At 45.6% G+C, this 27,758-nt stretch overlaps 1 protein-coding gene across 2 annotated transcripts in view; it reads right to left on the reverse strand.

Annotated features, from left to right (window-relative positions):
* Positions 1-236: 236 nt before the first annotated feature.
* Positions 237-27,758, reverse strand: part of MGLL (monoglyceride lipase) — a 58,763-nt gene continuing 31,241 nt past the window's right edge. For both annotated transcript variants that reach the window (XM_031056397.1, XM_005420217.3), the window contains 5 exons: positions 13,230-13,366; positions 11,622-11,732; positions 7,583-7,672; positions 1,607-1,822; positions 237-682 (listed from right to left, as the gene is read on the reverse strand). In XM_031056397.1, coding sequence (XP_030912257.1) covers positions 557-682; positions 1,607-1,822; positions 7,583-7,672; positions 11,622-11,732; positions 13,230-13,366 — 680 coding nt within the window. In that variant the 3' untranslated portion in view covers positions 237-556. The remainder of the gene's footprint in view (positions 683-1,606; positions 1,823-7,582; positions 7,673-11,621; positions 11,733-13,229; positions 13,367-27,758) is intronic.

Genomic DNA, 27,758 nt, shown 5'->3' on the forward strand with positions numbered 1-27,758 from the left:
GGGGGAGGCATCTCTATCCCCTGGCCTGGTCTGCTTAAAAAGGTAGCATCCAAAGGGGTCTGATGTTGAAAACCAGCCTTTCACCTTCAGGGAGCTGTCAGCTCCATCTTTAGCCTCTCCTCATCAGCCAGCACCTTTGTTAGTGCTCTCCTCTCAAGGACCAGGGTTTTTAAGGTGCTGGATGGTGGGGACAAGGGACGCACCTGGCATCAAAACCATGAAGTGGAAGATACTGATTTCTTTTACATACCAATAATTATTGCAGTATAAACACACCCCAGTCACCACAGCGAAAGCAGAGAAGGGGAAGCCGTGGAGAAAGTTTGGTGGGTGAGGGGCACCCCACAGCTATCAACTCTTCTCCAGATTAGGGTAGTGGCCATTTACATCAGCAAATAATGCCCTACCCTGTGCCTCTCCCCCCACCCTCCCTTAAGCTGTGTGTGATAAAATATTCCAAGAATCCCTCCATGTTAGATCTTTTCCCAAGAGATTTCTAGTAAGAAAAACATCTGTTCCTAGAAAAGCCCAGTAAGAGCTGCAAATGCAATTGCTCTTAAGTATGGCTGGTTTCCCCAGCTGCTGAGACCTTCTGGCCAATCCATGTCAGTATTTCTGTGAAGACAGAGGTAGAGACCTCAGGCAGCTCTTTGTGGAGGGCATGATAGGCTTCCTCATACACCTGCAACCAGGGAGAAGTACAGATTAGCACAGAAAAATTAAATCTGCATGAACAAAACAGCCTTCAGTCCCCTCTCATCAACACCCACAGGTCCAACACCTCCTGCCCACAACTTGTCAGGTTTTTTCCAAGATGTAGCAGGTTATGAAATCAAGGAGATGCTACTGGTGGTGCTGGCCCTCAACAAGCAGGAAGGTGTTGACATTGCTGCCTGCCTGACATCTGTGGGTACCAGAGCACCCTGCTGCCCTTTAGGAACATAATGCATGTCCCAGCCCCATTCCACTAAGGAGGAGGAAATACTTATCATGCCCTTGGAATGTAAAGGACAATGGGGGATGTTCCCATCCTGCCTTGTGCAATTTTACTCCTTTTATGCTCAGACTATCCAGTTATTTTTCCGATGACAAAAGCTTTCCCTTGGTCTCCCTCCCTTTTCTTTCAGGTTTATTCATGTGCTAACAATTGGTTAATCAGCTGTGGTTCTCTTGAAATGAGCAGATGTGAAGTGGCTTTTGTTGTCCAGCATTTTGGAAAGACCTTCCTGCACCTTTACATGCTGGGACATGAGGTAAGGCTGGTGCTCACACAGTTGGCATTGTTCAGGAGAGCTTTTTGGGTCAACCTGCTTATGAGACTTGCTCTACTTCTACACCAAGCTGCTTCATGTCCAAGACACCCTCTAGGCATGCAGCCACCACCCCCTGCCCCTAGCCTGGCTGTAGCTGGTGAAAGGCCTCCACACTGAGCCCAGGGAGGGCTGAGCTTGGGGCTCAAGTGGAAGGGGCTGTCACCTGCCCAGCCTCCCCCATCCACCAGCTCTGCTTGCCTCCATCTCTCTGGAGGCCAGCAGGCTCCCACCCCTCACAGCCACTCGTGCTCACTGACAGCATAATCTCCTAGAAATCAAGAAAGCAGGATGACCTTGAGTGTTTTGTCCTGGCTCTGCACGGTGTCCATGAGCAGGTAGGAGCCCCTGATGTCGCAGAGCTTGTCGGAGGAGCCGTGTAGCACCAGGATGGGCAGGGTCAGCTTGGGCAGTGCTCGCTCGATTCTGGCTATGGCGTTCATCAGCTGGATGACAAAGGACACCTTCATGCCACCGTGGTACACCAGGGGATCAGATGTGTAAGACTCCATCTGGCAGGGAGAAAGGGGTGGGTTAAGATTAGCAATATTTCATGCATAAGAGAAAAAGCAGGTCAGGCTGGCAGTGAAGAGTCTTCCCTTGGCTTGCACAGTCATTCCCCACTCTCTCAGGACATCTGGCCATCAGTCAAGGGCAAGGTACTGGGGCTTACCAGCACTGCTCACACAACCTGACATGCTCTTTGCTGCATGTTTTCCTCTTACATCACTAGACAATATTCAAGCCAGAGCTCTTTGACAGGAGCTCCTGCAGGGAAACAACCAGTGTTGGACAAAGACCATTCCCACAGGGGCTCCTGCCTGCATTTTTCTCCTCTGCTGTGCCCTTCTGTCATTCCAATGTGATATCTTTTCTACAGAGGGTTCTTCAGACTGTGTTATTTGAAAGGCTGATGTTCTCCAGGCCAGTATCCTCTCTGCTGAGGACTCAAGTGTTCTATTTCCCCGTCTGGGGGTGGTGCCCATGACCTACACCTCCAGACAGCTGGCAGAGGTGGCTGCAAAGCCAAGGGCTCATCTCTGGCTGTAAAGCATGACAGACAAGGCAGCAAATGATGGTATTAGGTGGTAGGCAAAAAAAAGTAGTCAACAACTTGCTCAGCCAGATTGTGAGGGGATAAAAATGCTCAAGAGCTGGTACAGAAAGTTGCTAGGAAGGAGTAGTTACTGCAGCAGGCAAATCTACAGTAAATATTTGTATACTGTATGTGGAGACGGCCCACACAGACCCCACTATTGCAATATTTGCCAGAATGCTTTGATTATGGGCTGGTCTCTGGCACAGCCTCTACTTTCTCCCAACCCTGGCAGATGTTTATAGAAATGATGGTTATTTATAGGTTAGCTGAAAACAGTCTCCTCCTCTCCTCACAGGCACTGGGGTCTGTTCAAATTCTACCTTGAAGGCATTAGCTTGAGGTCCTTTTGCTTCTGCCTGTGCCTGCCTGAGGGGACCATGGGTAGGAGGTGACCCAACAGGCCACCCAAGGACACGTGGCCATGTGTAGGGGCAGCACAGGCAGGCACTGTAGGACAGAAAGGTTTTGGGGTGGATTCTATCTTCGATTCCCTGTGAGATGAGATTCTCAGGGTGGCAGAACATGGTGGGCCTTTCCCACCTGGATGCATTCACTTGCCAGAGGGTTTGAAGGCAGTTTCTCCTGTTGTCATCTCAAATGAGCTGGAGCACAATACACTGGAAATGGAGGTGGCAGTGAGGCACCCTGATGCTCACAAGTCTTTTCCCATCACTTTCTTACTTCCAGTCCCCACAATCTCCCACTGCTTGAATCCATGGTTCCTATCCCTACATACAGCAAGAGAAGGATGTGGGGGGAAATTTGGGACTATTTAGTGGCTGACACCATTCAGACCCAGCCCACAGTACTGAGGATGGTCCAGGGAGGGACAGCTGTACAGCCACTCCACTTTGTGTTGGACTGAAAAAATTCAAGTTGTCAAAGAACTCACTTAGGGATCCTTGGAAATGTTGATGTTTCTAGGATTTGATTAAGGCTATTGTTGTATTTTGGTGTCTGTGCAAGATTATGTCTGCTCTGAAGTGAGGGGTAATTTTTGGCAGGGAGACAAAGATAATCATCACAGCTCATCATATTAGGCTATTACACACACCATCTCCCTTTCAAAGAAGTATGTGCTTGCTGAAGGTCTGGAAAACTGCAGGCAACTGCAAAGATGAGACTGTGGTTAAGACATTGAGACATGGTAAACATCCTCTGCTCCTGCTAACAGCCCTGGGAAGCAGAGACCGAGCAGCTCACAGTCCTTTTGGCTCTGCATGGACCATCCCAGTGCCCAACCAGCTTGTTGGTGCAGAAATCTCCATTTGCATCTTTCATCCCCTGCACTGTTCAGCTGTACTTTCCCTGCTCTCCAAAGTCTTTCAAACAGGGCAAGAAGCTGCCTGTGTTTTGAAGAAATTGTTCCCTTGTGAATGTGCTCGTGGGAGAAGTTCAGCTTTGACTTTCAGAACACCAAGGGCCTGGTGGGGTGCAGCTCACTCTCCTGTTGGCAGCTGGGTCCACCCTGGTATGCTCAGCTAAACATGGTGACTCTCATCAGCTTTTTGAGCAAAAAAACGTGTGCATTGGCTACTTAGCAACTGCCTTCAGCCTAATCTGGACCTATGTCACAGTGCCATGCTAAAGCAACAGAGTTTTGAAATGGTTTTATTATTTTTTAGTTTGGTGGGTTTGTTTGGTTGGGTTTTTTTAGTTGAATGTAATTAATAAGAGATTTTGCAGCAGGGATTCAGGAGGGATGGGTGGATGGATTGACAGAAGGTCCCTTCCCATGGAGTAAAACAGTGTTGATGAATTCATGTGAGCTGGCTCCTGCCCCAGCCCCATAAATGCTACAAGAATGACCTGAAGGGTTTCTTTCTCTTGTGGTCTGAAAGAATGGGGATTTTTTAGCTACTGAGCAGCCAACAAATATTTTTGTGTAGATGATGGCAGGAGCAAAAAAAAAGACCAAATCCAGTCCCAACCCAACATGATCAGGAGTGCAGGAGCAGTATTCCTGTTTGTAGTCAGTGAACAGGAATCCTTGTCAGAGTAATGCTCAGTGCATGGGGTGAGTGCCAAGCAGCAGCTCTCTGGGGAAGGAGGAAAGAGAGGGAATGGGTTTTATGCTTTGCAGGCTACAATCTGCAAACCCTGCAAGCCCAAAACTGTTGTTGCTGCACCAAGCTCTGAGGTAGGGAGCAAGAACAGAAGGTGATCCCTGGAGAGCCTGTGACTGCTTCCAGACACTGCCAGGCAAAGGCTCTCCAGGGTCCCTCACAACAGCTGTTTTTATCTTTATGTAATTCCAAGACAGAAGCAACCATCAGGTTGCTGCATCACATTGACCTGTTTAGAGGTCTGCACCTCCTCTTGCAGCCCCATCCCATGTGGGCTTGGCAGGAACAAGGCTTGAATCCGGGGGACCATTCCACTAAGTCAACAGCAGCTAACAAAGATAACTGGGGTAAAGAGGCTCCTGTCACTGTGATGTCATCCCTCTTTGGAATAACAGGACTGGCTTTTAAGGTTGCTTCTTGCTCTCTTTTTTCTCTCTTATGTTTGGTACAGCAAACATCAAACAAACATCTCTGTATCATGCCATATTTCAATCCCCATAGCCTGAAGACAGCTTTCTGGGAACACAAACTCATTAGGAAATTCTTGGATGTTGTCCCAAAAATATTTCTAGTGAATAGAAAGCTGGTCTGGCAGGAGAGTATGTGTAAGATATAAATAATGGATGTTTCCAGCACATTGTGTGCTTTAAATCTGAGTGTCTTGAATCCAAAAGGAGGGTGGAGTGTGCTTAGAGGCAGGCAGAGGACCAAAATGCTGTCTTGTCTTCAGTGAGTGCCTGGCCCCTCAAATCCCGGTGTCTGAAGGGGGTCAGGAAAGTGCTTTCCATCACTACCCCAGCTGCTATGTCAGCTGTGTGCTCATGTGTAGGTGAGAAGGCAGCACAGCACACGGGGAGTCTCATTTGGAAAACATCTCCATTGTAGGCAGGCTCTAATGAAGCAGAGCTACACCTTTATCCACAGCAAAAGGCTCTCCCTTCCTCCATGGAGAGGGAAAGGGCAGAGCAAAACAACGCTCCAAGGAACCTTTAGACACTTGAAGCATCACAGAACAGACGAAGCAGCAGCAAATACGTGGTTAGAAAGACAACACAACAGGAATTATTATAAACTATGTCCAGTGGTTGCTGTGGTGACTCCTACCATCACCACAACATGGAAGGGCTCAGTCAATACTGTGTGCCAATTTCAGGAGCTCTCTGACACTTCCCGAAATGTATTATTATTCAGGATGTCCCTGCATCATCACCTTTCTCCTACAAAGCTATCGAGTGCAGCAGTTGCATCTTCCAGCAGAGGATCCAGGTCTTGGAGGTATATTTAAAACATCTTTAAATGTTTTAAATTGAAAACATCCTTTAAAGGCAGCTGCAGCAGAGTTCAGGTGTCACATAACGAATCAGAGCAGAAGCAAGTAAAGACCCACATGTCACAGACATGCTCACTCTTCAGGTAGGGAATAAAGCTCTCCAATTCCTCTCCCCCTCCAGAGCACTGATTGCTTTTATCCTCTAAATACAAATGTAGATGTGAAAACTTTCCTCTATGTCATTTTAGTGAATTGATTGTCTAATTTAAACGTTTTCCCTGAATTATATGCAACGAGTTATGGCAGCTGAATGCAATTAAGAACAGGTTTCTATAGCTAGATTGGAGTTCAGCCTTCTTCCCAGGCAGATACTTTGTGCAGCCTCATCTGGTACTTTGGAGCATATGTCACATGGTGCATCAGCGGATGCACATGATCTCACTCCACACTAGTCCTGTCTTCCTCAGCTCCTTGGATCTTTCCACCTCCAACACAGTGAAATCTTATGCTCTATTCAAGGATAAGTGAACTGAAAGTCATTGGAACAAAAACCCCTCTGGCAGTGCCAAGAAACAACCCTGAGCCTTGAGGCTATTCTGGGAAACTCTTTGCCTTCCAGTTTTCTGAATAAGTGAGCCAAAGATGTGGGATATGCTGAAGCCAAATGCACTGCACTCACACAGGTGCTGGCACTGTCTTTGACCCTGATCCTTTCAGCTTCAATTCTAATGCTGGTCAAGCTGCTTCCCCAGAAAAAGGCAATTTATTAATTCCTACATAAAGTATGAACCATTGCATGAACAGCAGGGAAAATTACAGCATCTGTCAGTGAGATGTGAGCATGCAGGACACAAGCGACCACTTTGCACCAGCAAAGCTCTTGAGACACCCTTGAGCACCATTTTCTATAATTCAAGAAAAAATGGTGCTTTCTGAAATGCACCAAGTTCTGGGTCTAGTCTAAGCACCTTCATTCACTTATGGTTTGTGATTATTTCCTCTCACTCCTCCCACAGTGGTGAGAAGGAAAAACCCTCGCTGGGTGGTGTTGCAGCAGTTGCAGCTACACCTGTTTGTGCAGGGATGGCATGGACAGGCTGACACACTTATCCCCAGGAGTGGGTGGGAGTGGGAAACCAGTCCCAGGCTATTGTGACACTATAAAAACTCAACCCCAGGACAGTTCCATGCACATTCACAGTGGTGGGGCTGGAGCTGTGTTCTTACAACAGCTGCTTCAATTCCTTAAAGTATTATTCTTGGGAGCAGCATGGATATATCATTTGTTTGGAAAGGCTGTAGCAGAGTCAGAGTGTGATCCAGAAGACCTTGGAACAAGTTCTTTGGTTCAAGCATGCTCTTCTGCTCTGCTTGAATGCATCTGGCATGATGTGATCCTGGTTTGGAAGCAGGAATACCAATCCCCAGGACTGCAGGGTTTTGCATGATTTCACTGCAAAGAGCAGGGGTGGAAAAGTTGACTTTAGCAGTGTGGTTGCTACCTGAGCTGGGTTTTGCTGCTGTGATGAGTGGTGGTGATGTAGCAGAGACAAAGATGTGGCTCCCACGTGCTTCCTCCTGCACCTGTAGCTCTCTGTCATGTCTGGTACCCAGAGCAGCTGTGGGTGCACCCCAGGGAGGAGCAGCTGGTTTCCCACAGCCTTCTGTGAGCAGTCAGTTCCACTGCCTTCAGAGATATGTCACCTTCCTACACCAGCACAGATTTTGCCCTCCTGATTCAGTGAAACACTTGTGGGTTTTTCTAAAAGAAAAATGGCAGGGCCAGGGCAAGATACATCAACTATGCAGTGAGTTAAAATGGCAGTAAGGTTCTCACCTCTTTCTTGTTCCGGGAAATTGCACTTGGATCTATGGACCCCAGTGATAGGTTTGGGAGCACAAAGTTGAGCACTTTTGCTGCAAAAACCTGTGGGAGAGGAAAGGAAGCAGTCAAAGAGCCAGTTAGAGGAAGAGAGGGAACATAAAGGCCCAAATCCTGAGCTGATGGAAATCAGTACAGGAGTTAAACAGTTGAGAATTGTCAGCTAACTCTGGAGAAAGATCTGTCCTATATTTAAACCATTTCTCTTAACGAGGAAAGTGTTTAAACTGCTCCTGGGAGCATGGAGTGGGTGTGCTAGACTGAAATGCTGTCAGCTGTCCGTCCACATGCAGCAGCACAACTTCATTGTACTGGGGCTTTTCCTCATTCTTCAGCTAATTTCTGAAAGGCCTTGGTTAAGTACTTTGATAGGAAAAAGTCATTTCCAGCTCTGAGAGGGCTGGGTTTCGGTGTTTTATTGCCCTCTCCTTGCTGCCACAGCTCTGATCTCAGGCTGCAGTGCATAAGTGATGCTGGGTGCCATTTGCAGCAGTTGCCTAGGCTGCACTCATTTTGATAAGCATATTCTCCAGGGAACCTGTAAATAAACAACAGCCAAGTGTGCATGCATTGCCTAAGGGAATCCATTGCTCACACATCTCCTGGGAACCACACACAAAAGCACTGAGCAGCCTAGGCTGGAAACTGCTGCTAGAAGAAAGGGTAACATCTTTTATTTCAATAGCACTACAAGCACATTGATACCAGAGTTCTGCTCTGATCTTTGATAGCTGCCTTTAATTAAGTGATCACTGCTTAAGTGAGAAAATACACAGTTAGTGTTCATTGGTCTGGTTTGTGGAGCTGTGGTGCTCACAGCTAACACTTGGAGGTAGGCTGTCCCCTATGCCCTCTGTTTCTGCAGATACCTAATCATTTCTGAAGCACTCCCTGGCACTTCAGATCACAGATGACACATGACGGATTAATTATGATATTAGAGGAATAACACAAGGTTGAAGTCAAAGTCATTGAGGAGTGAAAAGCAGTAAAGACTCGCAGCGGGTTTGGGAACACGTGTGTACCTTGGGGTAGACATGAGCAGGAACCAGTGTCACTGCCAGTACACTGAGCCCTTCACTGGCTATGACATTGTGCCAGCAAAGTTAATTTTTACTACATAACAATGCAGGTATGAGCTTATGATGATCCAAGAAGGAATGGGGCTTTTCTCATTTCATGTAAACTTGCAGCAGTGGTGATTTAAGCTCGTGTATCCTAGGCAGGATTATGGACTCTGAACCTGATGATTATCATCTCTGCTAAACTGAACAGAGTAAAGGAATCAAGCAACAACAACAACAACAGCAACAACAATAAAAATTAATATAGTATTTTCTTTCAGTTTGATTACACCTTAGGAAAAGTCCTTTGCAGGGTTACTGAGTGCAGATTCAGGCTGAAAGACAGTGAGCAAAGTGATGTCTGCTCAGGTTAGAAAGCAAAAGATCAGCAAGAGGTGAAAACACAAAAGGTAAAGAGAGAATATGGTGTAGTGAGTCCTTAAACAATAGGCTGAGGGTCAGTACAGGATTAAACACCAGGGAATATTTCCTAAGGGGTTGTCCTGCCCACCTGATTTCAAAGCATTCAATAGCAGAAATGTAGAGGGAGATGCTCTTTCACCCCTGCTCTGCCCTTTGCCAGCATATGTGACTCTTGTCTCTGCAGCCTTTGAAACTGCAAAGACTCAGAGCTGAATTTTGTCCAGGTCAGTTGAGAAGAAAACGGGGAAGGCAGCAAGGTCCCTCTCACTCAACTGGATTTGCAACTGGATGCTTCCATCAGGACGCAGGATTTATAGGGCACTGATGAAATTGTTTCTGCAAAGAGCAGCATTTGATCTTCCTGCACTGAGCCTGCAACGTGCTGTGCCTCTGCTGCTGCCAGGGCTGGCTCAGCAGCCAGGGAAGGTATTTCTGAGAGGGTCTGAAGGACCCAGTGTGTCATCTGGCTCGCTGTTATTGTTGTCTTGAGCCCTCATTTGTTCAGGCCAAGGTAAATTCTTGCTCAGCTGGAAACTTCCCCAGCAAAGGGATGAATGCAGTGGTCCTTGGGAAATGGCCCAGGGCTGAGAAGTCATACCAGTTCCAAGGGAAAACTAAGCCTTTGTTCCTCAGAAGCACAATCACCATGAAATGTTTCTTGACTCTCAGAGGAAAAAAACCACACAGCTTTATGGGAAAATGTGGCCTATGCAGGAATACTCTGCTTGTTTGCAATCCTTCCTCTTGCAAATACCTTTTCAACTCCCGAAATGATTTCAACTGAGTGTGACAGAACAGAGCTATTTCAGGCATAATTAATTTTTTATCAGTGTTGAGATGCAATAGATTTGAAAGAGAAAGCACTGACTGCTTTTGTAATACTGCATGTGAGAGACTTTCTAGGAAAGAGACCATATAAAAACCTCCAAAATACATCAGTTAGAGAAGAGGATTTCCTACCTAAATGATGCATCATTGCATTTATTTCTTGCACAGAAATAAAGCAACACCTGGTACAGATCTGCAACAAAGCAGACTACAGTAATGCTAGTTCCCACAGAACTGGTGAGTCCTTGTTTCAGAAAGGGTTTAGCATCTAGCAAAAGGTAAATCTACAGCAATTGTTCTCTATTTCCCTTGATTAGAAAGAAAAAGCTAACAGTCTCTCTCATATGCAGACTGTTTATTATTTTTTCTTAATAGTTATTCTTTTTTGCTTTCCCAGATAAGAAAAAGCAGGGACACTGGTGCTCACAGATGCCAGATGTAGCCTCATACAAAGAATCAGTAACCAGCCTCCTAAAACCAGACTTCGGTACTCTGGCTCCGATTTAAATAAGTTTACTTGGGCTGGATTACTTCAGAACTCACTTCTGCTCTTAAAATTAGCTAGGACTATGGGAAAGCAGTTAGAAGGAAAATATTGACTGGCATCCAGGTGGTGCAGATCTCAGCAGGGTTCTGCATCTTAAGGCTAGAGATCTTAATGCATTTTTTTCAGTGGAAAAGAGGTAATTAGAAAGCACCCTTTGGTGATTGTAATGATTTCTGAGGTCTGTAGATGGCTTTGGCTACAGCAGAAAGTGGGACAGGATTATACTGAAAGCTGAGGCAATTTGTCTCCTTCCTCACAGAAAAAAAAAAAAAGGAGAAATAGCTTAGAAGTAAATTAAAACAAGAAGCTAGCCCTAGGAGAAGTGTCTAAGGAGAGAGGATAAAGGAAGGAGTCCTGTGGGAATGAAAGGCTCTGTCCTTCGTGCTGGTTTAGCTGCTCCTTCCCTTTGCTTCCAGCTTCTTTTAGGATTGTTGTTTATTCTTTTTAGAATGCAAAAAGGAGGAGAGAACTGAGGCTCAGTTGCTTTGCAGAGCTTCCCTGGGGAAGGGCAAATTGGGCAATGCAACTGTGGATCAGAAGCAGCTCTGGAGGGCAGATGGAAATGGCAGGGGGATAAAGCCAAAATGCAAACCAAAAGAGATGGTCTGGACAAGAACCAGTTATGGTACCAGGCCAAATGGGATGCAGCTGGGGCACTGATGCTTTAGTGGGAGCCTCTTTTGAGGCTCATAAAGGATTTCTGGGACTGAGGAGCTCTAGCTCTGTTCAGAAATTGGTCATCCCCCAAATGCCAAAAATAACCCTGGCCTGACTTAGCCAGCAGCCTGTGTTGCAACTATACCAGACTCTGCATGAGTCAGGAAGAAAGCTGTAGGAGAGGAAGGGAAAGGACAGCATTGTGTGGGCTGCCACGGGGTGAGGTGAAGAAAGCACAGTCTGCTACCACCAGTACCCAACTCTTGCTTAAACAGGTTTTTCTGGACAGGTTCAGGATTCACTTCCCCTCTGAAAAGTAGGTGGAACTGTGGGGGAGGCACTTAGAAGAAAAGTATTGGCTGGCTCAGGGTGGCACAGATCTCAGCAGGGTTTTGCATTTCCAGGCCAGAGGTGTTAACACTTTTCCTTGTGCAGAAGAGCAAGGCGACCATGTGCAAGGTGTGTTTGCTCTTACCTTGATGGGAGTGGCGACTTCTGGGCTGGCTACCACTAAAGGAGAGATTAGCAGCATGCCTGAAAACTCACTGGGTCGCTCACTAGCTGTCAGAATGGAGATGGCTCCCCCCTGCAATGCAAAATAACAGCCCACAGCTTAATACAGGTGCCAACATCTTGTTTGTATAGTAATCCTGTTACTGGAAGGGGTTTAGTCCAAGCAAGCCATTACTTCTGCCCCACTGAGAGTGCAGTGGGGACAGCAAGGGAGGCTGGAGGAGTAGAAGCACTGGAAGTGTCTGGTTTTTGTGGGGGGAAGAGATCTGGTTTCTGTTCTCATGTCCCTCCTGTCACACAACTCAACTCTCCATGCAACGTCCATCAGCTCCCCAGGATGCCTTGTGTCCTCCTTACTTTAAAGGACTGAGAAGAAGAAAATGTCTGAAGTGGTAGTTCAGGTGGGACTTGAAAAATAAGTTGAGGTTTATCAGCCTGACAGACTGGCGCTGCATGGGGAAGGTGCCCTGAAGCTGGGCTTGCCCCGTGCTGTGCCACTGGTAACCCGGGCAACAGCAATGCTGCCACTGGCATGTGAAAATCATCACTAATTAATGGGAATTAAATATTCTCCTCTCCAGTGTCCCCAGCCCCACAGTACTGTGCCAAGGGCCTGGCAGCAAACCCCCAGCCCATGGTCTGGAGCTAAATGAGAGCCAGGCTGAGCCATCCCGCACGAGGACGGGCTGATGGTGAGGGGTGCTGATGGGAGGGATCCCGTGGGCTTGCTTGGGAAAGTTTGCAGAGGATTAGTTGCCAAGGGAAATATTTGGTGAACTTCCACACTTCTGGAGAACCAGGGGCTTGTTAAATGGAGCAGCAGCAAGAAGCATCTCAAAGGCTTCAGTGGGAAATTGCTCCTTGTTACACGGTGGCTTTGGAGCACGGGAGCCCTTCAGAGCATGCCATGCCTTCTTATGCCAGAACACTTCTTTATCTGAGCATGGGCTGAATCCCAAAGTACTCATTCATTTTCCTCTCCTCTGGGAAGGCAGGGAGGGCAGATCAATGACATCAGTGGGAATACTGTTAGCTTGAATAAAGGGATTTGGCCCGTGCTGTCAGAATCAGGCTTCAGATCTGTTCACCAAATCAGTGCCTTTGTTTTTGCAGCCTTAATCCCCGGTACATTTTCCTGTTAGGTTGTTTAACAGAATAAGGCTACAGGGTATTTTCATTCTTCATCCCCATGCTGCTCACAAAGCCTTGGAGGGCTTAACCTCCTGGTTACTGGTTAAAATGAAAGGGGAAACCCGATGCTGCAGGGAGCTGGTGAGCCTTACCACACAGCCACGGGAGTGAATGGTCGTGTTAAAAAGCAGGCTCCTCCTTGCAAATGGCTAATTAGGGTCATGGTAGGGGTAGAAAGTTAAGGACTGTCTTTACACAAGGCAGATCTCAGGGCTGTAGCATGCTGGCAAATCAATCAGTGAATGAAATGGAAGGGAAGGCTCTTTGCAGTTTTGTTTTCCTGCTGTGGAATGAGTTGTTTCCTGCCATCCCCATGAGTAGCACCAGGCTGTGACACATGTCCTGGGTGCTGCTGGGAGGGGTAGGGGATGGTGCTTACCATGGAGTGCCCCAGGATGAGAACAGGCAGTCTGGGGTGCTCCTTCTTCATGAGATCAATGTGCTGCAAGCTGTCCCTGATGAAGACGTGGAAATCTGAGACAACCATCCGATCACCCTCGCTCTGCCCGTGGCCAACTGCAGGGGAGGAGCAGAGCACACAGAGCACACAGATAAGTCACTGGAAGCACTGGTTACACTCAGAAAGGAACTGGCAGAAATAAACCTGTTGGACTGTTTTTCTGTCCTAAATTGACCTTCTCCTGCAGTCATCTCTCAACAGAAAAAGTGCTGCAGAAATGAAAACTGCACAGAGCTGTCAAGTGCCATACTGTCCATGACCTGACTTTTTAAAAAAACATCATAGAATCATAGAATGTTAAGGGATTGCAAGGGGCCTCTAAATTTGGACTTCTATTCCCCCATGTTTCTATCTGCTCTTCAAAACGAAGAGTACCAATTTACTTCTGGCAACTTCCACCATCAGGGTGGGGAAGGGCTGTCTTGCCTTGCTGATCCCAAGGTCACTGCATCCTGTGAAATGGGGATTTGCCTCAGAGATCACATGCTTTGGGTCTGGTGGCTCACCGTACAGCTGTAACTGCTGTGTAGCATCTCAGCCAGAAACAGAAAGATTCTGGACTAGATACAGTTGTTATAAACTTAATGGACCATGGACACTGCCTTTCCATGGCCTGAATGTGCACAAGCTTCACAGTCCTACTTTTTCTCATGATACCCTGCAGTGCTGGGTGGGCTGGAAACCTCCTCTGTGCGAGGTAAGGGGTCAAGGGATGGAGGTTGCAACAGCCTGCAGTGGGCAAGTATCCAGTGGCATCCTCCTCCTAAACAAGGGTTAATGCCAACTGTACCACACCTGGACACTGTTTCCTCACTCTGTGCCTGGCAATTATCTTGCCTAATGGAAGGGAAGGGGAAGATTAAAATGGGAGATGGTGAGTTGCCATGGGAACAGTGGCATCCCTGGCAGAGGTGGAGCCAGCATCACCACCAACACAGCCCCAGGCAATTTTGAGCTTGCAAAGGCTTGAGATTAATACCACCTTGGGGAAGCAGTTTGCATGCATACCTGACTACACATGCATGTTATTGCCTATCACAAATAGGATTTGTCCTTTGAAACAGCCCTTTGCTTGTTTCTGTTCCATGCAGGTTGTTAAGGAAAATTGTGAAGGGGAAAATGCATCCCACCCATACAGGTCAGGGTATAGGGGGTGTTAAACATCTCCCTCCTGCTGGGTGTCTCCTTAGGCCTTCTCCAGTGGGCACTGAGGCACATTTATAGACGCAAAGGGACAATGGCTTGTTAAAGGAGGTGAAGCTGATAATTGTTGACATGCTGGATGGTTCCCCTTGCAGTGATCAGCCAAGAAAAGCACCACTGACACAGCCGCAAAGGTAGTCAGTCACATCTGCTGGCAGTGGTCATACCAGTGGGAATCAGTAGGTCTCAACTTTCTTGTAAGCCACCCAAAAAATCACCCTGCAAATTAGGCAGAACTTCTAATAAAAATCTGGACTAAATTCACTCCATCTAGGAAAAACTGAACCTCAAACTTATTTTTTTGTCAGGTGGTCTCCATGGCTGGGTCTTTTGGCAGTGAAGGCTGCAATCAGCCACCCTGGCTGCCATAAAAACCCATACATGTCATGCTGATCAATTATAAATAAATATTACCAGTTCTACTTTCCATGCACACACTCCAATTCCTGCCAAAATATGGTGCAGCAAGCATCCTCCATGGATCAGTGACCAGAAACAAATCGAAGAGCAAATTAAAATACAAGTCATGATAATCTCCAGAAGTGAAACCATGTGTGTGGCTAGAGGAACTATTGACTTTAAACTTGTTTTTGTTACAGATGGAAAGTGAGCTTATTACATTTTTATACACATTCAGTCCACTCACTTTATGGTCCTCAAATGTGTTATCTGCCTACTATTCAACTCCAGATGTAGCAGGTTAATATCAGTTGAACAGTCCAGAGAGAGGAACATTTTCCCTAACAGAGCTCTGCACTTCAGTTTTTTATTTTCTCCAGTGCTGCCTCACTTGCTTCTAGTCTCTCCTTCTCTGCAGTGCTCAGGCAGCTGTGCAAGCAGAGACAGCAAACCCCCGTGGCCCAGGCCTGTCAATGGGCCATGACTCCTTGCTCTGGAACTGGGAGTCTTTGGCCTATTTTTGGATGAGACTGAGGGAGGTCTGGAAAGCCTCCTTGGCTCTCAGTGTGAAGAATTTCCCCTGCTCCTACCACATAACAGTGACACTGCTTATAACAGTCAAAGCAGTTATTGTGGAATCCAAGGAATACCTGTGCAATGCTGTGACAAATTCCTCTTCAAATTTTTCCAGGTTTTTTTATTAATAACTTAATGACCCCCCCTTTTAACCCCAGTTTCAAATACCAAACTCCTGTTCCCCACTCAGATGGTACAAAGCCTGAGCAGCAGTTTGTCTGCACATGTGGGACAGGAAAGCCATGCAAGTCTTTGCTTTGATACTCCCCCTGCCCCTTGCACAAGGTTAGCCAGGGGGCATTGCTAGCTCATGGTCTTTTATTTTACTATTTTCCATTCTTCCCCTCCAAGAAACCAAATTTGTTCCTCCAGTGAATGAGTATACTGCAAGTTTGAATTCCCCAGCTGACAAACTTCGGGGTGAGGAGCTAAGACCCCTTCTATTAGAGGAAAGATATTTGCACAACCAAACATCAATACAATCAAGAGTATTGATGTGTTTTTCTCTGATCTTTTACCTTTAGAGCTATTAAGAGTGAAAGGTCAGGTTCATCCTTGATGTAAAGCTATTATCTTTGGGCTTTGCTGGGAATGAATCTGCTGTAGTGATTCCACAGTGGCAGTGGCAAAACAGTGGGTGCAAGAGGAGTGGAACCACCTTCCCCTAGCAACTGGGACTACCCAGAGACTGCTCCACACCCAAGTGACACAACACCAAGGGTGACAACAGAGAAGTGTCCAAGAATCACAGCTCCATGAGTTCCTCATCCCAGCATTCTCACAGGGACCCCTGGTTTCAGCAGGGCAGTGTGAGGTGCAGTGCACAGAGCTGTGACTGCTGGTGCACATCCCCACAGCACCCAAAAGCTTTTAAATTGTTTCCCATCTATCTGTCCTCACACCCAGCTTGTGGTTCACTGCTAGTGCTGTGTTTGTGCAGTGGCTCAGTGATCATTTCAGGTTGTGTCTACTGACCTAATTGCAGGCACCCTTTCCACGAGTCTTTAAAACTGAGAATCAAAACCACATATTTTCAAGCTGCAAGTCTAGAATTAGGAGGTTTAAGCATCCATTTCCAAGCAAACACATCTCTGCAAAATAACATACTTTGCCCAATCAAAATCTGAATAAAGGCTGATCATCTGGCCCAGTATGTCACAGTTATTAAATTCTTCTCTTTATTTTCAGCATGAGCATGCTCAGACTGTGGCTCTGCCCCTGGAGTCAAGAACAACAAACAACTCAGTCAGTTCTGTCAGAGAGCATGGCTTCAGAGTGTGGTTCCACCTATGATTATAGATCCTCCAGAACTACACATCTCTCTGGATAAAATAATACTGACTGCCTGCACAGGCAGACAAAGCTGAGAGTGCAGGGATGGAGTATTTGAGGGTGTGAAGTCTCTGGGGAGTCAGTTATAACCATGTAAATATGACTCTGCCAGCATAACAGACCCTGTGACCCTGGAAATACATCTACAAGTCCCTTCATTCCTCAGATCCCATATTCTCTCATGCTGTGGGGCTTGCTTTTGAAAACTACTCCAAAGCAGCCAGGCTCTTCAGCTGACATTGGCTCCCACGCCTCAAAAACAGGTTACGTCCTGTTCAGATTGGAGATATCCTGAAAAACATGTAAATAAAAACCAGTCCAACTTGACACTCCTTTCCCTTCATTGAAAGCCAAATGGGAACTGCCTGAAGAAATGAGCAGCCCAGCTCTGGGCTTGTTGGGCAGACTCAGTCTGATCAGGGGACCTGGGCTGGGTCTCCACCAGCACGATGCTTTTTTGCTGGGGCTGTGGAGCCACATCAGAGCTGAAGAAATCCATCCTTAAATGCAGTAAAGGAGAGCAGCAGAGTATTAGGCAGAGACGAGAGCTTGGCAGAACCTGCCCCTGCTCACTGTGGGAGCCTCAGCCCTCAGAGGCACCCTGGGGATGGTGAGTGTGGCAGCACGCCCTGCCCACCCTCAGACACCTGCTCTGGTGCTGTTCTAAACACTAACTTTTACAGAAGCCACACACCATGCATATTTGTTTCTCTTTCCAAGTGCTCAACCCTCCTGACAAAAGTGGAGCCCGACCCTGGGTGCTCAGCAAGGAGGGAATTGGCCCTCTGACCTTCAGCAGGGACACTTTGCTATGGAAAATGAGGGGATGGGAATGCAGGTCAAATGTTGAGTTCAGCTATGGTGCTGTAAATTCACCAATTTCAGGGCAGCTCCTTAAAGCTTACAGTCATGGGAAAGCAGAAATTATGCACCATGTTGTTTTTTCAGCCTTTGCCCCCTATTTATTATTGAAAAGCCATAAAACAAAGACAGAGGACAGGAGAAATCTGCCTAGGGAACAGTAATTTTTCAGGAAGAATTTGTATCTTGGCTTTTCACATATTTTGGTGTTTCCAGCTTTGGGGGAAAGGGGATGGTTTGGATCCATTTTTATTGCAGTGAGAACACCACCACTGTAGGATGAGATGTTCTCCCCTGCCAGCCGATGGTAGAAACAATCAAGAGGAATGCAGAGCTTGACTCCTGCCTCAGGATTCATCAATACTGTCTGTTTTCCTCTCTAGAGGTATAACTCCAAGATTTTAGAGTGGGTGAATCAGGAACAGGCAGAGCCAGGGGTTAGGTCAGGAATTCCAGGCTAACCACTCTCTCAGCACAGAACGTTTTGAATTGCAATGGTACTAACAGAGGAGTGTCAGGAGTTTTCAGTGGTTAAAGGTGAAAAGTGCCACTGCTGTGAATTCAGTGATTCCCAGAAACAGCTGAGGAGCAGCTCTGGTACCTCAGAGCCCCACAGTGGAAAGAAATGTCTTAGTGATGGCAGAGGGGCCATCATTAGCAAGGCTTGGTGCTGGAGCGTTTGATTTAATAACCTGGAGCATGATGTGAGTCAATTCCCAAAGGGCTGTTGTAGGCCAGAAAAGGTGATTTTGCTGCTTTAGCACTGGCACTGCCACAGCAGTGGGCAGCAGACTGTGGTGTGCAGCAGAAGGATTTGTGTTAGAGCCCACAGCCAAGCTCAGGCTGATCCTCTTCTTTTACTGCCTTGTTCATCAATAAGCTTGTTGGAATCTGATAGGTTCATTTGAAGCAAATGCCCAAATGGCTTTTGGAAAAGAAGCTATTATGTGTTTATTAGCTTTTGGAAAGATTTTTTTTTTTCCTGAAGTCCTCTGCTTCTATTTTCTGCCCAAAATTGAAGATGGAATGGACATCTCACCAGTGTTGGACACTGTCACATGTGGGAAGGGGAGCCTACCTCACCCTTTTTTGTTCTCACCCCACCACAGGCCATGCTGCTGGTAAGAGACATGAGCATAGTTGTGTCCTGCTTGCTGTCTGGTTTAGGGAATAAAACACATAATTAGAAATTCTCATGGATGCTTTCCCTCTGCAGGTGACTCACGCAGAGGAACAATGCTGGGTCTGGAGCCCACAGGAGGGAGATGCCAGTGACAGAAATGTGGATGGTTCTCCTGGTGCACAAGATGTAATGTGCCAGCCTAAACCCTCACCCACGATCTCCCTGAGCCTGCAGCTGCTTGCTCAGGTGGGCACCTCACTGTGATGGCCCCAACCTATCCTGAGACCCCAGGGCCATGGGAAAGCACCACTTCAGCAGCTCATTTTATATCTAAACCCCACAGACAGGGAGACAGCAGCCCTTGCCTGCCTCTGCCCTTTACAAAATACATTCAGACTTGGAGATAAAACTTAGAGCACAAGATGCAGCAGATACAATTTCCCAGAGTGTTTCAGCTTTAGCAGCCAGTGCAGCAGTTAATGAAGCGTGTCACAAGGCTTTGCAGCTGATGCTTGTATTTATGAGCTCTACTGAAATTCCTCTGAGCAGGGAATGCTTCTTTAAATTTTTTCTTTTTTTACCAGCACTTGTACAGCACCAGCACCACAGGGCATCACCAGAGACCTTGGTCCAAGGTACAGCAAGATTTAAAAGCAATAATTAACTCCAAACCGAGGCTATAAGGCAGCATGGTTTTGCAGAGGAGGAGTTTGGAGAAAGCACATAAATGGAGAATTTGGGGGACACAATACACAAAGCAACACAGCAAATGTTATGTGAAGCCTTGATTTTCTGCTTGGTGACTTTTTAAGGTTTAATGAAAAAATTATTAATGAAATAGTAAACACTTCAAATTGTCATAACAGTTCACTACTTAAAAAACTATACTTGTTTTGTAATGATTTAAGTACACATCTTTTTCATCAAGTGAGCAAAGCTCATTAATTAAACATACTGAATTTCAAAGCTCTCAATGTTTAATTATTTGTTTGACAAGCAGTACATCTAATCCACCATTCAGACACACAAACAACTAAAACAACAGGAAGAATCTTCAAAGCAGGACAATCAACATCTGGAAAAGTCAGCAGACTGTGCCTGTATTGTCAGTAACACATAAAGCAAATGTTCCACTGGCAGAACAAATACACAGAGGAAGCACCTCAGAGATCATCCTGCTGATTCCTGCTCAACAAAGCATCTTTCTTGCCCTCAGAACAGACTTATCACAGTAAGGGAGCTTGTTTCTGTTTGATTTCCCCAATCTTCAACCAAACCAAGTCTGATGCACAGAGGGCACTAGGAAATTTCTGCCCTCCATCTGTACCTACTCCTCCTTTTGCTGCATGTGGAGAGCTTTGGCACCAGGACAGAGACACATGAGCCACAAGAGAGCAGGGTAAGCTCTCCTGGGATTTAGGACACAGGTCATGCTCCCTTGACTCTGATCAAGCTGCCCTCTGGGTCAGCTGCTGTGCTTATTTTACCTTGGAGCTGAATGTCTCAGGGTCCACCTGACTGAGCCTCAGCTGTGCACTCATCCTCTCCCACAGCTCTGGTTTCCACGGAACAAAGACCAGTTTGACACAAGCCTGTGGTCTTTCCCAGGAAGATTTCTTTCACATCAGATGGGAACCATTAGGAACTAAAAGGAGAAGACTCTCTCTCACCACCGCTTCCACTTTTATGTTCTTTGAGAACCTGAAATACAGCTCAACATATGCTTACCCTTACCAACATCTGGGTAATCCTGGGCACCCCTTCTTGAGCACCTCCAGCAGAGAAGCAGTGAACACACTGGGTTTTCCCACACAGGCACATTATACAACCACTAGATATGGTACCCAACAGAAGTACCTCTTCCCCTGGGTGTTTTATGTATGAAGCATGTAACTAACTAGTTACATGAACTAGTAAGAAGTGGAAGTTAAGAACTACCGGTGGATTCTGCCTCACTCTGACCAAAAAAGAGCCTTGTCCTGAAGGCACAAATCCATCAGCTTCCCTCTTCCTTTCCAAGGTTAGGAAAATAATTTTCCTTTCAGCATTTGCTGGGTAGTTTTTATTCACTTGCCTCACACAAAGAGTGCAGCAAACTGAAAGCATTCTCCTCCCACATCAGAGACACATTTGCAGAGATGAGATATTTTTAGAATAGTGCACACAGAGATATATTGTTTGTTGTCTTGGTTAGGGAAAAAAAGCAACAGTCAATTTTCTATACTAAAATTATTTGTGCCTTATTGCTAGGGAGCAGACAACCAGTCATCTTGCTAAAGCCATTTGAGATCTTTTCTGTACTCCAGAGATGACAAACAAAATGACCTGGTATGTATCAGAGCAGTCGTTAATTCTGGCTAACAAGGCAAACTGTTTCTGTCAATGTTGAGAGCCAATTCTTCCCTAATGGATACAAACATGGTTCTTTTGGCTTTAGAAGACTTGCCCATTTCTAATGCAGTTGCTGAATTTGGCTCTGAACTGCAGTTCCTTAAAAGTCTTCCTGGAACATTATGTTGCTCATGCAAACATGATGAAAAAACCCATCTGAGTGTTTGTGTTGCAAAAGAAGGAGCTGTATTTACAAACAGCAGTCACTGTGGCCAGGCTAGAAACCTGTGTCTCCTTCATCATGAGATGAAGGGGCCAAGGCAGTATGAAAACCTGCACATGTCATGGTCATGTCCCACACTTCCCACACTGCCTGCAGTGGGGCAGCTTTGTCATCCCTGTCACAAAATCAGGAAGCTGCTGTGGCGTGGCTGGTGAAGGCAAGGTCCATGAAAGAGGAATATGGAGCCCACATCCTCTTCCACAAAGCACACTCACAACAGTATTCCACTTTCTTCCTCAGGCCCTTCTGCAGTGCCACCTCCCAAGCCAGCCCTTAAGAACATAAAAGCAGAAGACAGCTGGCAGAAAAATCCTTTCCTACCAGGCTGCTGGGATCAATGGTTTGAAAACATTGCACAAAGCCCAGTGTGGATGGCTGAGTAGCTGTTAAGCTCCTCTGCAAAAGAGTTTCTTTTGCTGATGAATGAAATTATTCCTGTCTAATCTCTTCTCCTATGGGATGAAGATGACAACACAATATAAGTTATATAACCAGCAAAGCACAACTTACAGTGGCTCTAAGGAGTCAGAGACACTAACTAATCAAGCACTAAGGGATTTTATTTAGGGCCTATTATAATTTTTATAAGGCACTATAATTTTTAACTGTTATTCTTGCAGTTTTGCATTGAGATTTTGCTCTCTTTCATGAGGAGCACATATTTCCTGAAGAATTGGTGAGGTGACTTTATTTAGTATTGGAATTTGTCTTCAAAGGCTTATTTTGGCATGACATAGAACCAATGTCAATGCCCAGAACCACAGAAAAAATGCATGGACTTTGCTGGAGTTAATCCAGGGTCTCACAAGTTCATTTGATCTATATGCTGCTGATCTAAGAGCAGAGAAGAGCTTTTATTCTGCTCTCCACATAGGACTTGAGATATCACTAATGGTAGCTAGAGTTTCACCTTCAGTGGAAGAGGCAAGCAGCCAAGGGATCTCTCCCTTGGTATTTTATTTTAGCTTTAACAAATATATAATTTTCTTCTCTTGTTTCAATCCCAAAAATTAAAAAAAGAAGCGCAAGTTGTACTTTTTCCTAGCTGAAAACAAGGATGAAAATCTAATTGCATTAACTTTCTGTTATGCAGTTTTAAAACAGCTGGGACACCAATTCAAAATGTCAGGATTTTCAATGAAAAAGAAAATTTTTGGAGTGCTGGAGTGGAGCTGCACACTCCCCTTCCCCTTCCCTGCCCATTTATTCCAAAGCATGTGTGCTGCCTCTCCAACATGCACATGCTGCTAACTCCTAAATGACAGCTTGTTCAACTAGAAAACATTTCCACTTCTTTCCTTAACAAACTGCAAAATCCAGATGTGAGCCTTGCGTAGCTCTGTGCTCAACCAACAATCAAATCAATTAATTTTGGGAAAGACAGACCCAATTCTTCCCTGCCTACAGTAGCTTGGGCACCACAAAGAAAAGAAGATGAAAGCTGGATCATGTAAGAGCTCCCTTCATGCTGCTGAGGAATGTCTTGGGAGATGGACACAGCTTCCTTTCAAGCTCCCTTCAAAAGGTTCCTCTCCATGCAGACCACCCATTGGGGACCCACATCAATAACAACAACAACAACAAAAGAATTTAAAAGACTCATTTTTCATCCAATTTATTTACATGTTAAAATAAACACGAGTTCCCATCTAGAGCAAGGGCTCCCAGTGGGTTCTGTTTAGTCTGTGAGATTCTTGGCACCAGAGAACAGCATTTCTCTATTCCAAAGCAATCTTGGCACAGAATTGTTGGTTATATAATTTTTTTAAGCAACTGGCAAATGAATAATGATGTTTCTAAAAAGAGTGACTCGTGTTCTAGGATACCAGTAAGGTGTTTTACCAATTAATCTGCCAAAAGGTCATTAACAAACCTGAGATCTCAAGACCCTTCATTCAGGGTCAGCTCTCTCCATGGGTTGCACTTCCAGTTCTCAATCACCCTGTCCAAAGGGAGCTTTCTCACAGAGTTAAAAAGATTTTTGCTTCTCACTTCACTCCTTCCTATTGCCACATGGCAGTGCCACCCTCATTAGATGGGATTTGTCCCTGCTCCTGACAAGGCACGAAGGAAATACCACTCTCCCAGAGCCAATAGCTTTTTATACCCACTTTGCACAAGCTCAATGGGTGAGCAGCAGGTGGATTATTTGAAATAAGGGCAGGCTTTTTAAATTTTTTTTTAAGAAGGGTATCTCTGCACAGAGCCGTAGCTCACTCAAACTCTAACAGATCTGGGAGCAACACAATTAAGGAAAAAACCTCCTGATGAAGCTGGCCTGGCAGGGAGCATTCCTGGGTGGGTCAAGCCTGCCCAGTGTGCCAGAGCACAAATGCTGCCAGTTAGCTCATGGCTGGGTGGCATTTAGATGGTGCACGGGGGAAGTCACGGGGAGGTGGCAGGGCAGAAAATAGCTTCCCTAAATCTGTCTTGCAGCAAAGCTGTTGTCCTTTCCTGGTAGAGGTTGATTTCAAAGTTAGTGTTGTGGTTGTTTTTTACCACTTCATACCCTTTTCTCTGTATCTTTCCCCACTGCAACTCTGAAATTCTCCTCACTATATATATATTTACCAAAAAAACAGGATCAAACAGGCAGGTTATTGCTTTCTGTGCTCTATTACTCATTTCAAGCCATGGCTGGGTGACAGTAGGCAATGAATCCTGGCTGGCAGGTCTAGAGTTCAGTAAACAATGCACAGATACAAGTGTTGAGCTATTGAAGGTTACAGACCCAAATGCTGGTTTTGGGCTGCGAGAGCTACTTCACCATCAGCCAGCAAGGGTGTATTTGCAGCTCTGGGAGAGCTCTCTACAAAATCTGGGCAGGAGAGGTGCAAGGTGCATGAGAAGGCACAGGGCTGTAGCCAAAAGTGCAGGTGGTATCAGGCAGGGTCAGTTCACAAGCGTCCTCTGCCTCCTCTCCCTCCCCCAGCCCTCTGCTGAGCTGAGCATGAACTTGGCACCACCACGGGTCAGGCTGCCTGCTCTGCAGCATTCGAAAAACTGCCAGGATCTGTCAGCAGGCTTTGTCTTGGATAAATTCAGAACCAGAAAATAAATGTAGCATGGAGAATGTCAATTTTAAGAGATCTGGGTTGAGAGCATTAGTCTTTGTACCATCTACAATTCAGCACTTTTTTTTTTAACTTTATTTTGGTAGCTAAGCAAGAATTCTCAGATTAGAGAGTACTGCCAAGCCCTGAATAAATCCCAGCATTAGAGATGCTGTGGGTATAACAGCTCTCCCCATGAACTGAATCTGCAGACAGTATCTTCAGAGACATTAACCCTCGAGTGCCACAGGACAGGCTCTGCAGCATCAGTTTTGATGATCTGGGAAATCTCACCTTGTGGTCAGAACAGGTTTCTCCTATTCATGGAGCAATACTGATGAAGGGTGGAGTAAAGCACAGGCTTAGAATAACTTAGAATGGCTGATACAGTAACTTTCCTGCATTGTTGGTGAAGTGGTCAAGTTTCCAGGTGGAATCCTGAATTCAACCAAAGGATGTGTAACTACCAAACTAGTCAAGCAGCTTGTAATTATCTGACATCTGATTGGTTTTTTCCCCCTCCACAGCCCATTGCTTAGCAGCTCTGAAAGCACCTGCTCAGAATTTGGGTAGAAGGAAAAGCTATACAGGTGCAATTTAACCTTTCTTATTTTTCTGCCTCATCCCTTTCAATATTGGTGAGATATTTTATTTTAAGTTGCTCTATTCACTGGCTGAATCTTCCTCTCAGCCTGTGAAGAACCATTCACAGTGATGGCTTTGCATTCTTGGAGCTCAGGGCTCAGCTGCACGCTCCCTGGAAGTGGGTCAGCATCACATTCAGATGTTTTCATGAATAACCTGAGATACACTGAGGTGAAGTGTCATTCCTGAGAGCCAAGCCAAACCTGGGGCAGAGCCAAGTGGCAGTTTCCAAACACCTTCTTGCACAGCCTACTACAGTGCTACAGAATGAGCCACATCCTGGTCTGAGTCACACAGGACTGATCAATGGGGAGGGAACCTGCAAGAGACATCCACAGCTAGAACTGCAGCACTGCTGGAACATAACACAGGCCAGATTAAAGTGATGTGAAACCCAGGGAAGTCTTCAGAAATATAAGCAAAAGAGCTTTTCTAGTGTAGGTCACTAAAATTTGGCCACAGCTGGCACAGACAGGACATGCTGCCATCTGAGCACTGGCTGGTACTTACAGAAATGGGCTGATGAGTCCTTATTTGATGTCTTAGTACATTATGGAACCAAAATCCCCCCATAGCAGCTCTCCCTCACTGCCAGAATGCACAGAAGACTTCAAAGTGAACTTCACACACATCTTCAGGTAAAACTTCTTCCAGGTGGCCTTGGGTTTTGTAAGATCTTTTGCAATCCTCATTTTGTTATTCTGAAGAAGGCTCAAGGCCAAAAGGAGTGTTACTGGGAGGCTGGAGAATCTCATCTGGGTTGCAGAATGAACCAGAGGTTAACCAGATGTTTTGCTTTGCTTTACCAATGGCCTCCAAAGTGAAGAGGATTACACTGCCAGAGGCTTTCAATTATCAAGGTTAACTTCCTAAAATTCTGAAATAATTTTCCCAAAGCACCAGCTATGATTGTATAGCTCCCTATGCACTTTAAATGCTAAAATGATATTTTATTCTCTAAATAATAGTTCAAGATATGCAAGTTTTTTACTAAAATAGGAAAAAAGCCTTAAAACCTATGAGTCAAATCCTAGTCCTACTGAAGTTAGTGGCATTTAGCTACTGCCTTCAGAGGATGCAAGCATGTATTCTGTGTGCAGCAGCACAGAAGCAATTAAGGCTCAAGCAACTAAGAAATAAATCCCCAAACGACATAAGAATCACATGATAAACTTGGCTTTAAGTTAGAGGCATTCTGAAAGAAATGGGAGGCTGCTGGGCTGAGCTGGCACACAGGGACTGGCACCACCCCTGGAGGAGAGGGGGGCAAATCTGATCCCTCAGCTGATGTCTCAAAGAGGAAAGGAGAGGCAGAACCAGGAAGGGGCCATGGGATGTGTGGTACAGAAGTGAAAGACATCAGCTAATGACAGCAGTTTATGTTATTAATGCTCTGCCAGGCTCCCCAGACAACCAAAGGAGAAAGGCTCTGAACTAACATGTTGTGGGTAACTATGGATGGAGAAGAGAAAAACATTGGCATCCAGCCCTAATGTGGGCAGGAATACACTGGGACAAAAAATGAAGATCTTCAAAGAGTCACAGGGGCGAGAGCCTGGAACAGCCTGCTCAGCAGCAACAGTGTGTGCTGGCAACTAAACTTGGTTAAAAACTGATCTTTGACCACTTGTGAAGAAGACAGAGGATGCTGTTTGCAAGAACAAATGCCTAGATAATGCAAGGAGTGTCTTTCTGCCCCTGCTGCTAACAGGAGTATGTCTTATTAATAAAATGAATGCCCTGTTTTAACATTCAAAATGAAAGTGCAATAGGAGAAGCACTATTAAATTAAATCCACCAGACACTGCAGAACCAAATCTGTTTCTCTGCAACACTTGAACTTATTGAAGAGGGAAGAACCTGAATATGTGAATGAACAAAGGATTAATTTTCCTATTGTTCACTAATTATTTTCCTTCTGGGGCTTGTTGCTGCAATATGCACTCCTTTGGAGGCACTGATAGAGAACATTCTGTTTTTTAAAAAAAGCTCTACATATTTTGTTATTTAAAAAATTACTATTAGTTTTAGGACTTCTGAGAGTCCCTCAGAAGTTCCACTCACAGTCTGTAACAAATAGAGCTACTCCCAGGAAAATCAGCAGGGAGAAAATCCACCAGCTGGAATCAGAAATTCCAGCTCTGGAACAACATGCCACACTTTATGAATGAACAAATAAACAAACAATGAACACTGGAACTGCAAATTATGAAAAGGGGTATATGGGCTGCTTCTGCATCTTTATTTTGTCAAGTGGAGCTCTGGAACTCAAGAGCTTGGCCATGAAGGAACAGGAAGCTGTAGGAGGCTGATGCCTAGAAGGAGCCTGGAGCTGGTTTAGACCCTGCACCAGCTCCTGGCATTTCACACTGTGCCAACACACACAGTGTGGTAGGTTTGCCTGGAGGAGGCCAAGGGAGTCTGTTAATAGCAAGTCTTGGCGAAAAATAGGCTGAGTGTCACAGTTTTGATCAAAACACACAAATAAATGCAACTTAAGTGAGGTTTCCTGTGACTTCAGAAGGAGGTTATAAGGAAAAACCATTCTCTTATTGGAAGTTTTGGAAAGTTTTGTTGCTTTAGTGAATCATTTCCCCTATGATGGTTCTATGACTGTTTCCCCTATGATACTATGACTGTTC

This window comes from Geospiza fortis, unplaced genomic scaffold, assembly GCF_000277835.1.
Source record: "Geospiza fortis unplaced genomic scaffold, GeoFor_1.0 scaffold70, whole genome shotgun sequence".
NCBI lineage: Eukaryota > Metazoa > Chordata > Aves > Passeriformes > Thraupidae > Geospiza > Geospiza fortis.